At 43.9% G+C, this 13,811-nt stretch overlaps 1 protein-coding gene across 2 annotated transcripts in view; it reads left to right on the top strand.

Moving 5' to 3' along the window:
• Positions 1–7,877: 7,877 nt before the first annotated feature.
• SLC44A3 (solute carrier family 44 member 3) overlaps positions 7,878–13,811 on the top strand; it is a 76,944-nt gene continuing 71,010 nt past the window's right edge. Inside the window, exons 1-4 of one of the 2 annotated variants that reach the window (XM_084638045.1) lie at positions 7,878–8,024; positions 9,186–9,293; positions 12,998–13,140; positions 13,239–13,448. In XM_084638045.1, the coding sequence (XP_084494171.1) occupies positions 7,998–8,024; positions 9,186–9,293; positions 12,998–13,140; positions 13,239–13,448 (488 nt within the window). In that variant the 5' untranslated portion in view covers positions 7,878–7,997. The remainder of the gene's footprint in view (positions 8,025–9,185; positions 9,294–12,997; positions 13,141–13,238; positions 13,449–13,811) is intronic. The other variant, XM_084638046.1, reaches the window with a different exon arrangement.

The raw sequence follows: 13,811 nt of genomic DNA, 5'->3' as shown, positions 1-13,811 counted from the left end.
AACTCCAACCTAACTCTTTGGATTCAACATAGCTACATTTCATAGATACACATAAATTAGTTAAACCCACTTGATTAAAATGAACTGCTCTTAAGAGAAGGAAATTACTTATGAAAGTTCTTATGTTTGGACAAAGGGCTTCCCCTATCTTCGATAAGATTAATTTGTTCTGTTACTCAGTAATCACCTGCCAGCCATTTTGTTTAAAGCTTGCTCAGTTCAGGCAGATTCCTTTGAAGTGAACACAGAATTGGTACAAATGCTGGTTGCTATGATTTCCATCCAGTTAATGGACTAGAAAGCCTCAGTCCCTTTCACACATCCAGATGTGAGTGTGTATCCACAGGTATATTGTTATAGAGGCTAGATCATACTAATGTTGCTCTTACTAGCTGGCTGCCCGATTTGTCCTTGTCCCAAGTCACTTTCCCATATCACCCTTGTTCTAAAGGGCTTCTTCCATTCCCCCCTCCTTTTATATAATTTACAGAGCAAAGTGGCCTACTGGGAACCTAATGAAATTCCCAATCTTCACTGTATTTGTGGGTCAGTTTCCTTGAAGCTGAGAACAATTCACTTCCATCTCCGTTGGTATGGCCAGGCAGAAATAGCAAACAGAGCACCAGCCTAGTTCTCTGGACTTGAGATGGATATTGATATTCTTAACATTTGGAAAGCTTAAAATTAAAGCACTTTTTTCCTGGTGCCATAAGTGTAATTTATCATTAAAGATATTTCATATACTCTAAATCTGACATTTTGCAACGCTACAGGATCACTCTAATTGTCTAGGGTTGTAATTAACATGACATCTAAGGCAGAGAGCAGTAACCCTGAGACACTAACTTCCTTAGAATGTTACAAAGGGCTTGAAGTGAGTCAATTATAAAGCTAAATCACTTTCAGTAAAATGAATGTATTCCAACAGTGTCTTAGGTCCAAATGGTGCCCCAGTGGTTTGCATGGTGAAGAGGGCTACCTCATGAGTGAATTTGCCTATGTAGAAACAGGAAAGAAAAAATAAACGTCTACAGCACAGTATCCCCCACTGCTTTCCTGAATTTCGCTGCTGCAGGCCAATGGGGGCTGTGGGAAGCGGCACTGGCCGAGGGACGTACCGGCCACCCTTCTAGGCTAAGGGATTTTGCAAAAGGAATTTTGTCTTTCTTGTATTTTTTCTAGACGGACAAATTAAATATGACTAAAGGAAATACAATAGCTTGTCTATAGTCTTGCACTCTCCCACTTTCAAAATAAGCAGTAAAACCTGGAAAAAGATTAGCTTCTCTTTGAATAATAAATTTTTAATGAAAGTTCACAAGGTAATGTTAATGAGTGTGCATTTAAGAGGCTGCTAATATTTTAAAAATGTATTTCCTCACGGAAAATTATCAAGAAGAAAGTTAATAACAATTTGTGACTTATCTTGACACAAAGGTTACTAATATCCTGTGTCTGATATAGCTATGTATGTTTTATTTTGCCTTTCTTCCTCAGGTTCCAATTTTAGATTTCATAGCAGGCATGACCTTTTTTTTTTTTTTTTTGAGCAACATTCCTGAAGTATGTTACATTTTTTAGGTGAAGAAAGGAGAATAGCAATGGAACAATGATTTTTCAATAAGTGCCTAATTCAAAGCTAACTGAAGTCAATGGAAAGACTCCCAAATCAGTAATTTAGGGCCTGCTCTGGTAAACACTACAGAACATAGTGCTTACTTGACTTAAATCATGGTAGCAAATACTCTACTTGGCAGTAAGTACTTGCAGAATGAGACCTCACATTTGTATTTGCAGGTAACTAAATGAAAAATTTTAACAATAGTATTTCCCAGAATTTTAAACACAATCAGAGAAATCATTTATTGTGTTATCAATTTAGTAACAGATGATGTGTAATTTTATTCTATGCCACCTAGTGGTGGTCTAATTCATTGCTTAGAAATATAACAATTTTTCATCATGATGAAGTACAGGTATAGGGTAATGAGGTTTGGATTATCAATTAGCAAGCTGTTACATTTTAGAATCTCAGCATGTTGTTGTTTGTTGTCTTCTCCAGTATCATAGAATCATAGACTTTAAGGTCAGAAGGGACCATTCTGATTGTCTAGTCCAGGGGTCAGCAACCTTTCAGAAGTGGTGTGCCGAGTCTTCATTTATTCACTTTAATTTAAGGTTTCACGTGCCAGTAATACATTTTAATGTTTTTTAGAAGGTCTCTCGCTATAAGTCGATATATTATATAACTAAACTATTGCCGTTATGTAAAGTAAACAAGGTTTTCAAAATGTTTAAGAAGCTTCATTTAAAATTAAATTAAAATGCTGATCTTACGCCACCGGCCCGCTCAGCCCATGGCCAGCCTGGGGTTCCGTTGACCTAGGCTGGCAGCAGACTGATCGAGGTCTGCAGACGGGACCCCAGACCGGCAGTGAGACGGGACCCCTGGTGTGGTCTGACCTCCTGCACAACGCAGGCCACAAAATCTCACCCAACTCCTCCTGTAACAAACCCCTAACCTATGTCTGAGCTACTGAAGTCCTCAAATCGTGGTTTAAAGACTATAAAACTTTTTACAAATTATGAAAACAGCAGACAATAAATGGACTATATATATTTGGAAAACTACAAATTGATGAAAATAAGAATTGTTGACTGATAACTGCATTATTTAGCACATCATTTGTAAGACATTTTTAATTAAAATTATTTCCATTGAGCAGGAGTTATGGTTAGAAAGTAAAACACCCTTTATTCAAGATTGTAGCACCTGGTAGCAAAAGCTATATCTATGGTCAAGCTTTCATGAGCTGTTACTAGATCAAAGTTGGTTTTCCCTAGAAAAGGGCCAGGGCAATGAGGTTGCAATCCATATGTCAAACACCATATGTTTTGCAGGTGACTGTGTCCAGGAATTTAGTTTAACCTACCACATAGATAGGGGTCAATTTCAAAATTCAGACATGGACCTGTGTTTGCATTCCAAACCACCTGAATGTTTGCCCGGAGTCAGATCAGGGTTTTAGCTTTGGCTCCTCCTCTTCCCAAAACATTCAGAAACAGCCTGGGAAAATACAACTTCTGTTAATTTAATTGGAAACTAATCAGTCAGTCTCACAAACCATGAATCAGATCAAATGTTGTGACACACACAAAGAGTTAAATAAAAACAGGCCTGGTGGCTAACAGAGCAACTAACCTTTGTGACTTACAAAGCCAACAGCCACAGGTCCCCCTGATTTGGGGAATTAAAAGTTCCCTAAGTTTCTCCCTCTGGGCATGGGCATTGCTGCCTCACTCTAGGTGTCTATCTCATGCCTATGCCTCAGCACAATCTACAAACCAGGGGAAGATAGTCCTGTTGGGCCCTTACAATAGGTGTACTCTGCACATACCTACTGGATTGGGCCCATTCAGAATCAAGAAGGAGATGGTAACCCCTTATAACTTTTAACCCAGTAGTTATTAGAGCACTTGCCTTCCATATGGAAGACCTGGATTCAATTGCCCCTTCTGCCTGATGGGGAGAAAAGAGTTGAACCAGAGTCTCCCACCTCACAGGTAGGTGCCTTAACCACCAGGCTAAAGTATAGAGTAATTCTCTCTCTGGCCTAATGACTATTTAAATATTTATCCAAAGTGTAATAGCCACCATCACTTTCTCCTCCATCCCCTTTGTGTATAGTTAGGCAGGTGCCTAACTCATTCTTGCAAGAAAGAGCTTAGGCACCTAAGCCACCTGAATCCAAGAGAAGGGTTCCCAGCTCTGGATCACAAGCAGATATAGGTGCCTCCCTGTAGCCTGGATTTAGGCACCTAACTTCTATGAGGGGGCGGAACTTAGTACATACCCCTTTCATTTGCAACTGCCATTGGCTAGCTTAGGTGGCTCCTCACCTAGCGTGCTGGCTTTGGTGGATCACATTATTAGGCGCCTATCTCTCCGCATGCAATGTGTAGGGAGCCTACGTGCCTAACTCAGGCTTTGTGGGCCCCACTGTTGTTTCAATAATTTTCTAGGCACCTGAAAATTAGGTGTTGCAACACTGAGTATTGCCCCGTATAAGTCCCTTTGTGGATAAGGCCTTGAGCACCTACATCAGCACAGCAAGGTAGGGATGCTGAGTCTGCTCTCATTACATTTCTATAGCTTCTGATGTAGAGTCATAGAACCTAGCTTACTTCAGTGAAACAATGGGAAAGCAAACAGATTTTTCACAGAATACTTTAGTAGCATCCTGAAGTTAAGCAGGTAGACAAATCTTGTAGAGTTTAAAAAGAATACTGCATGACCAAGTGTCAATGCACCTGCAATGTTTTGGGTGCAACCCAGACCAGCAAGAGGTTGCATCACTCCCTGTCTTGTAGTCCTGGGTGCCTTAAATACTCTGCTGCTGTGGCTCACATCCCGTGGATCAAGCCCTAATATAATAACCTAAATAATTTCCATGCCATTTAGTTTACAAAATGCAAGCCTGACACATCAAACTGATGTGATAGTTGGCATTTTGACAATACATAGATAATTACCAAATGTATGTAAGTGGGTTATTCATAGAGAAATAGGAAACATTTTGTATTTCAAATATCTCTACAAATTCTGTGTTTTAAACTAATGAATAAACTAATTGTAACTTCAAAACACCCTATCCAGACTAGCCAGTGTACATCTGTAAACTCTGGGAAGCACAACTGTGAATGAATTCAAAGTTAGCTCAAAGTTTAGCTCTCCAGAACTGCACTTCCAATGGCCACCAGGCTGCCAATCAGTTACTTGTTCTGAAATAAAAGAACAAGCTTCTTGCTGTACACAGCCATTCAATTTCTAATAGTTATCCCATGGTTTAATACAGAATATCACATTCAGACTGGACAGTAACTCTTTCTGCAACTTTACTGGCATCTTTTTAACATAAACTGATCCAGAATGCTGCAATGAGATTATTTCTGACACATGCTGCAATGTCACATTTGGATATCAAATTGGATACTGGATTCGGATACTGTTAAGACATGTGCCATAAGATTGGACTGAGAACCTCCCTTGTCAAATGAATTTTTAAAAGGATTCCCAGTCTTTGCACTAGTCAAGAAAGTGATTTGATTTATTTAAACAAAACCATTTTGAGGCTTTGGAAAAGTGAAATACCCCTTTGCTATTCCAAAAGGATTCAGGAAATTTCCCATAGTTTTCCTTCTCAAATGGGCATATTTTTCCTTTAACAATCTTCTTATCCTGGGTCCACTTACATGATTCAATAGCAGGTGTATAGCAGCTCCACTGCATCCATCTCTCTTATGAGAAATGCTTATTCAGGCTCGATATTGAGCTGCATGTTCTTTGGTATTATATCTATACAACAACTAAAGTGAGACTGAGCCATCTCATTTGGGCTAGATATTTTCACTTCTTAGCTATTATTATTTTTATGTTTCTTTTGTGAACATCTATTAATTATATTGATACCCATGGCCTGGTTCACTCCGCATCGCAGAAAAAAAAAGCAAGGGGATTCTCTGAGGACCTCTTTACCTCTTCCTTCTCTGTTACTAGTGATATCTGCTCCTACACCATGTGAAATAGGCTACAGGCCCTGGCTCAAAATCTGATGGCTTCCCATTTGCAAGACCTTTGTACCTGTGCCTTTGTACTGGCTCAACAACTCCTGGTTGCTGTTCCCATAGGACCCTGATGTTTGAGTTCTATGGGTAAGAAAATGCAATCTAGAGTTTAGCAGTGTAATGTAGGTAGAGAGAATATAATTACTTACATTGAAATTTAACCAGGCTGCTGGGACTCCTCATGTGTGTAGGTGTTTTCAGGATCAGGCTTTTAAATGTCTTACTGGGGTACTACATTATGTTATTGTTTAAAAGATTTATTCATTAGTAGACCCAGCAAGATTAGTTGCAGGTTGCTAGGCAACATGAGTTCCAGTACCTGAGTTATTTATCTTGAATCTTATCCTAGTAGTTCTGTACATTTGGATATGACCACCAACTGTGGAAAAAACCCTCCTTTGTTTACTTTCCCTCCAACAATACTGTTATAAAATTTAGTTCAAATTTTACAGGCATAAGGTACAATTTCATTTTAATAACAGGACACTTTTTCTCATGTAATGCCAATGGAGATTATGAAATAAAAGAATATCATTTAACAAGTGGACAAACTCCATTTATGTGAGAAAAATACAGCGTTGGGCTGACTTCTCACCAGAAGACAAGTTCATTTCATAATACTATTCTTAGATGTTTTCATCAATGCATAATTTTGTCAGTTTCTGTGCAGCACGTGTAGCTAAGGTAAATCTCCTTTTAACCTTGTCTCTGATAGAACCTGTCAGCACTAATCAAGCTTCCTAGGAACACATAAGATTCTACTTGTTTTATGACTTCACCACTACTACATTTTAATACTTTATCTATTGTCCATTTTCCACGTGCAACAACTTCATCTTCTTGGCATTTATTCCAAGTCCAAGTCAATGACACCAATTTTCCATAGTAGCAAAAAATATCATCATTAATTCAAATATGTCTGCTAATTGAAGGATGTCATCTGCATAAGATAAGGAATTTAACTCTAGAAAAAAATTAACATTTGATACCAAAGTACAAATTTATCACACCAATGTTCTAACAGATTACTCCATGGTCTGGAAGTAGCTGAATTAAATGAAACAGATATCAAAAGGCTGGAGGCAGTAGAGATGAGAGTTCTTCAAAAGATGTCAGGTATAAAGTGGAATGACTTTAAGACAAGGGAAGAAGTTAGGAGAGTAGGATGTGAAATCAGTATGGGATTGGCTACAATCAAAAAGATTATGATGGTGGGAACACTGCAGAAGACAAATAGATGTTAGGATGCCAAAGAAAATAATACAAAAATACAATGTCAGTCTGAGCCAGAGGGTGAGGATCCTCTAAATGGCAGGACATCCTACCCAGGGAGGGACATGACCAGGTTGGGCTTAATGGAGGAACAGGTCATGGACAGCACATTAACTTCTACCATTTAAACTGTTTAGTGAAACCATTTGTGCAAAGTCCTGTGTGGACATTCTTTGTTCAGTTCAAGAGTGGCTTATTTGGTTTAGCTTTGCCTGTAAATTTCCTAATGCAAGCTAAACTAATAGAAGCCTGGTTTAAACACAGTTTTTTACCCTGATGTTACTATACAAACTATACAGTGTATGTAACTTTAGAAACTGTTACAGTTAAAGTGAACTGATATGGTTAAACTAGTGCAACCCCCAGGGCAGATGCACTTAATCTGATATAGAAGTATTTGCACTGGGAGGCACGTTTTGATCCACACTAGGGGGTTGCACTGATTTAACTGTATCGGTTTCTAAATGGATGCAAAAACTGTATGTAGACGAGGCTTAAGAGGTCTTTTGCAGAGGTTTAAGTTCCTCAATTTAACATCTCATTTTAAAGGGTTGAACTCGGATACGCCCCGAAGGGGGCGAGGAGCACGCACGTCTGTACTGGGGCTTTGCTCTGATTTCAGCCAGACTCTGGTGTCGCCGGCGGCGCCTGTACAATGCAAACCCTTAGCCAGGGAAAGCGACTGTGCGAAGCTTGTACCCCAGCAGGGGAGTAAGCTCTGCCCGCAGATGGCACCTTTCCCGCCCACGCTCGGGCTGGCACCGGTGCAGCTACCGGAACGGGGGACACGCTCCCCGCCTTGGCTCCCCGGGGGAAGGGGTGCGGGGGAAAGGCTCGCAGTGCGCGCCAGGCGGGGGTGCCCCTTGCCCGGGGGCTGGGAGCCGAGCAGCGGCCCTTGCAGGAGACGAGGCGAGGCGAGGCGAGGCGAGCCGGGCAGGGGTCCGCCCCGCGCTGGGCTGGAAGGAGGGAGGAGGGGCCGTGTCTCTGCACCGCATCGCCGCCGCTGGACGCCGGGCAGGCGGGCGGCTCTGAGCGCGGCCCTCCACTTCCTGCACCGCTCCAGGCGGGCCCCCGCGCGCGGCGCCCCCTCCCTGCTCGGCATGGCGTGCTGCTGGGGCGAGTACCGGGTAAGACCCCGCTGTCCGGGCGGGAAGGGCGCCCGCGGCCGGCAGCAGCTGCAGCCCCCGCGACTTCCCCAGCTCCTCCGTGGGACGCACCAAGGGCCTGGGCTGCACTGACCAGCTGCGAGCCCCGCGGGGGAGCGACAGGCTGGTGGCCCGCCCGCAGTGTGGAGCTGCTGCCTTTCCCGCCCGGGGGGTAAAGTCTCCCCCTCCTGCTGCAAGAGCGTCTGTGGCAGGGTCCAGGGAGGAGGCTGCGAGCCCGGGGCACCCACCTCACGTCCCCTGAGGTGGCGAGTACGGGAATCCCCTGCTCAACGCACTCCCAGTCTCGTCGCCGCTGGCTCGGCAGCGGCCCTCGCTCCCCAACCAGGGGCGGCATTTCCCTCCCCCCTTTTTCTTTCTGTGCGGGTTTAGCTCTTGCTAACGGAGATCCCATTTACCTGGCGCTTCGGGGTCTTTGGGTGGCTTCCTCCCCCTCTAGGACTCTCACAACTCCTCGCTAGTAGTCCGAGATGGGAAAGACCTGTTAGGAGCCAGATTCTGATGTCTGCTACAGCCATGCCAGTCCAGAGTAACTCCATTGACGCTGGCGTGATTGAGATCAAAGCTGGCGCTAAATCGAGTCCATCCCCTGGCTGGCACAGAATACAGCCCCCCGATAGTGCTGTTGTCGGATACTAAACTGATCGATATGACACTTCAGTGAGTCCAAATGCTAAGAAGCAGGAAACTCGATCACTACATCGGGGGAAAAGTATTTAGAAAAAAGGAGGAGAGAATGTGCTGGCTTAAAGTTGTTCGACAATTCTTCTTCGCCCAGTATAGTCACATAGAAGCACCTCTCAGGGTACTCGTGGGCCAGGTCTTCTGCAGGAGTAGGTAGTAGTCTCCGGATGTTGGTGTCCGTGTGAATAGCTATCATTTGTCTGGATGTGTCCCATTTTCCCTGCACTCTAAAGTAGTTTCCATTATTTGGAGGACAGTTAGGTGATTTAAAATTGCAATATTGTGCACTACACCTAAAATAAATTTGCTATCCTTAAGAATACACACATTACCAAACGTTTGACATTTTGTGCACACTAAGTTACTCTTTCACTGCTTTTCAGATGTTTGAAACTGAGTACTATAACTTTAATTACACTTAAAATTTATTTTTAATTTTAGGTTTCTGTAGATGGGATTTCTGGACAAAGAGAATGGAGACCTCTAATTTATAGAAAATGCACAGATGTACTCTGGTTGATTTTATTCTTTCTTTTTTGGGCTGGTTTGGTAAGCATGCTATCTGTTGAAAGAGAAATCTTACGTAGAACTACTGTAAGCTTAAAGTGATTCTGAATCAAAATTCAGGTGACCTCACTGCAGAAATTATAGGGCCTCGATTTTGTGGTCAGATAGGAGAACTTTGTGCTTGCACAAAGCCACAATGAAGTCAGTTTAGCTCCACACAGACCCTTCGACCAGGTGCTTGCAAGGATCCAATGGCAAGATCATCTTCTTGTACTTAGAACAAGCTGTTTGGGGCAGAGTCTGTCTTTTTGTTATGTTTATGTACAATGTCTAGGACAGTGGGGCCATTAGGCATTACCACAATGCAAATTAGTAATCATAGCCTATTCAATTTTCTGACATCTTTTTTAAAAAATTACAATTAATGCAAAAGAACTCTGCATAAGTCTCTGGCACACTTTATAAACTAAACTGACTTGAGAAGCAGGATGAGTTTTGTATGCCACTCTGCGTTTAATGCACATGTAGATATGACATGTCAAACCATGGTGGTATCCAGCAATTTTATTCTTTCATTATTCTTATTGCTTACTCTCTGTGATATTATTTTATTATTCACATTTGAATTATGGTTTCCTTTAGTTTGAAACAAATTTGTGGTGACATCCAGTGTTTATTCACACTGGCTGTGTTTCAGGTGGTTTCATGATCTGGAAGTGCACGTTATTGACGCATACATGTTGGCATACCCTTTTGTAATCATTTAATGTTTGCAGCCAGCCATTTATTAGTAGTAGTTGTAGATCAGATTCAGTGTGCTGAGCTTTTGTCTTAGTTTGCAATCTATATGGAAGCAGTATGGGCTAGCTTAGCAAATAAAGTTCTGTTGGACTTCCATCTGTCAGAATTTTTCATATTTAGAAGTAGGGTCACAAAAGGCTACTGCATCTCTTTTTTACTACTTTTGAGGTAGCTGTCTGATTGCTGGAAGTATATTTATTGTATAAATAAACTGGATCTAAAAATATTTATTGTGACAGAGTTGAGATGCACATATACACAGCAACCTTAACTATGGAGTCACTACAATGCCATATTAAGAGAAATTAATATATAAAAATTCAGGCATGACAATAGTCAAGTGATATAGATCAGAGGTTCTTAACCATTTTCTTTCTGACCCCCCCCCCCACATGCTATAAAAACTCCAAGGGGAGGGGCTTGGGTATAGGTATAGTTTGACTTCTAGTTGGGGGAGGCATGGCCCTGCAGGGCTTGAGCCAAGTCTGTACGGTGGGCCCTGGGGAGGAAGCGCCACCTCCACCCCCTGACTCACCTTAGCAGGCCACCCAGCCTGTCTGGGTTGGGGGGAAAGTGCAACCAAAAATGTATAATTCAAACGGGGGGTGGGGCTCAGCTCAGAGCATATGAAAACTGCTCAGGATGCAGGCAGGGGGCATCTAGGAGTGTGTGCAGCAGCTGTAGCTCAGGGAGAGGGGTAGCTAGGGGCTTTGAGTGGGCAGGGTTGTGGCTCGGTGCAGGGGGGATAGCTAGAGGCTGCGTGCGGGCAGGGGGTAGCTCAGAGTGCAGGGTGAGGTAGCTAGGGGCTGTGTGCGGGCAGGGGGTAGCTCAGGGTGCAGGGTGGGGTAGCTAGGGGCTGTGTGCAGGCAGAGGGGTAGCTCAGAGTGCAGGGTGAGGTAGCTAGGGGCTGTGTGCAGGCAGAGGGGTAGCTCAGAGTGCAGGGTGAGGTAGCTAGGGGCTGTGTGCAGGCAGGGGGTAGCTCAGAGTGCAGGGTGAGGTAGCTAGGGGCTGTGTGCAGGCAGGGGGTAGCTCAGGGTGCAGGGTGAGGTAGCTAGGGGCTGTGTGCAGGCAGAGGGGTAGCTCAGGGTGCAGGGTGGGGTAGCTAGGGGGTAGCTCAGGGTGCAGGGAGACAGGTAGCTAGGGGCTGTGTGCAGGCAGAGGGGTAGCTCAGGGTGGGGTAGCTAGGGGGTAGCTCAGGGTGCAGGGAGACAGGTAGCTAGGGGCTGTGTGCAGGCAGAGGGGTAGCTCAGGGTGGGGTAGCTAGGGGGTAGCTCAGGGTGCAGGGAGACAGGTAGCTAGGGGCTGTGTGCAGGCAGAGGGGTAGCTCAGGGTGCAGGGTGGGGTAGCTAGGGGCTGTGTGCAGGCAGGGGTGTAGCTCAGGATGCAGGGAGGGTATAACTAGGGGCTGTGTGCAGGCAGGGGTGTAGCTCAGGGTGCAGGGTGGGGTAACTAGGGGCTGTGTGCAGGCAGGGGGTAGCTGGGAGCTGTGTGCAGGCAGAGGTGTAGCTCAGGATGCAGGGAGAGGGTAACTAGGGGCTGTGTGCCAGGAGGGCCCCTCTCCTGTGGTCGCTGCTGGCCCCAGAGCTGGGTTCATCCACCCGGGCAGCTCTTACTGGCAATGCAAGCAGCTGAAGGGGGCTGAGGAGCAACTGCAGCCCCAGGCACCAGCAGCAGCTGAAAGAGGAGATGGGAGAGTGCCACAGTTGTCCACTGCATGGGACCAGCCAGAGCAGCAACCGCCCCACACTGCCCGCCTCTGGCTTCTGGCCTCTGATCTGGCCAGGGGGCAGAACCTCAGATGGGGGGAGAAGTAATGTGGGGGGAGTATGGAGCTGCCTATGGGACTGCCTCGCTCTGGCACTGCAGTTTGGGTGGGGCAACGCCTCCTATGCTGCCCCAACTCCACCCGTAGGCTCGGAGCTTGCGGATCCCCCTGAAACTGGGCTGTGGACCCCCCAGTTGAGAACTGCTGATATAAATCACTAGACTCTGAACACCTAAGTACAAATCTGATTACTCATATGATTAAAGTAATGAACGCACTTAATTCCTTGCAGGATGAGGCTCAGTTCTGTGCAGACTAATTACATTTTTTTTAAAAAAAAACCCCAAACTCCTTAAAAGAATATTTAAGTTGAAAGTCAAGCATGCAAAAGTTAGGAAATGCCATAAGTAATGTTGCCTGTGCAACCTTAATTTGGTGTTTTTATGCATATGTATTATGCTACAGTCTTTAGTTACATGATCACATACTATTTTTTTTTGTGTTGGAGCCCAGCCTCCTTCAGTGAATCACTAGTTAATCAATATTTCTCTTTTATCCTTCTCATTCAATGTGTGTCCCCAGGAGTACAGTACTTTCATTTTTACATCACTTTATATATTCAGGCACAGCTCTAATTGACCTCAGTTGCTGCTGTGAGTGCTCAGAGCTTCTGCAAATCTGGCCACAGGTGTCTCACAGTGGGCACCCAGAAAATGAGGAATACACAATTACTGAACACCTGTGAAAAGTTTGGTGGAAGTGACTTGTGCAGCATTATACAGGAACTCTGATGTAGCCATGGTTAGAATGCAGTTTTCCAGGATGTTCAGCTTCTTTAAGCACAAGACCATTTTTTCTTTTCCTGTAATTTCCTGCTTCATTAACTACACACCTTCCAAGTTCTATAATAAATTTGGAAGGGTCCTAAAGACAACATACTGTGGGGCCTAAGTGGTCCAAAGGCCTTGCTCTGGCCTTCTAGGCAGGGGTGAATTTTACTCTGAAATATTCATTACAGTGTAAACAATGTTTGAAAATTTGATGCCTGGTTTTTCAAGCACTAGACAAAAATTATGTAGGTTAAACAAGGAATATTCATTGAATGGGGGAGGAAAAAAAGCATAGTATTCTGTGTATCATAAATTCAAAAGAAAAAAATAATATAACATATTTTTAATAGATGTTTATAACTGGCTATGCTGTAACAGCTGGATCTGCAGAAAGACTTGTATATGGGTATGACAGCTATGGGAATATATGTGGTAGGAAGAACACTCATATTGAAGGTGCACCTCTTTCTGGACAGGATATGACAAATAAAAAGTAAGTATATCAGATTTTTAAATGAATCGAACACTTGAGATTTGATCATTGTTGAAGGAATAAATGATCTATAGTAAATAAAACTTTGGTGCATATAGGCACTTTACTAAGGGTATGTCTTCACTACCCACTGGATCGGCGGGCAGCGATCCATCCAGCGGAGATCGATTTATCGCATCTAGTCTAGACGTGATAAATCGACCCCCGAGCTCTCTTCCGTGGACTCCTGTACTCCAGCGCTGTGAGAGGCGCAGGCAGAGTCGACGGGGGAGCAGCAGCAGTCGACTCATCGCGGTGAAGACACCATGGTAAGTCGATCTACGTATGTTGACTTCAGCTACGTTATTCATGTAGCTGAAGTTGCGTAACTTAGATCGATTACCCCCCCTCCCCAGTGTAGACCAGGGCTGAGAGATACAAATAAGAGTGCAAGAATACTATACAGTAGCAATTGCAAAAATTATAGTCCTGATCCTGCCTTTGGATTCACGTACCCCAGGAAACTCCACCGAACGTAATGGCCTGCCCATGTGGGTTGACTGCATGTTTGGGGCCTATAATCTGATTTAAGATGAGGTAAAAATATAGTGTAAAATGTAGCATGTGGTAGAATCAGTTTTTAACTTTTAGCTTCAAAATCCAGGTGTTCCAATTTTGTATGGAAGAACACA

The sequence above is a fragment of the Lepidochelys olivacea genome (genome assembly GCF_965140295.1).
Source record: "Lepidochelys olivacea isolate rLepOli2 genome assembly, chromosome: 8".
Lineage (NCBI taxonomy): Eukaryota > Metazoa > Chordata > Testudines > Cheloniidae > Lepidochelys > Lepidochelys olivacea.
The sequence above is the reverse complement of the archived record's forward strand: the minus strand, read 5'-3'. Positions and strand labels throughout refer to the sequence as shown.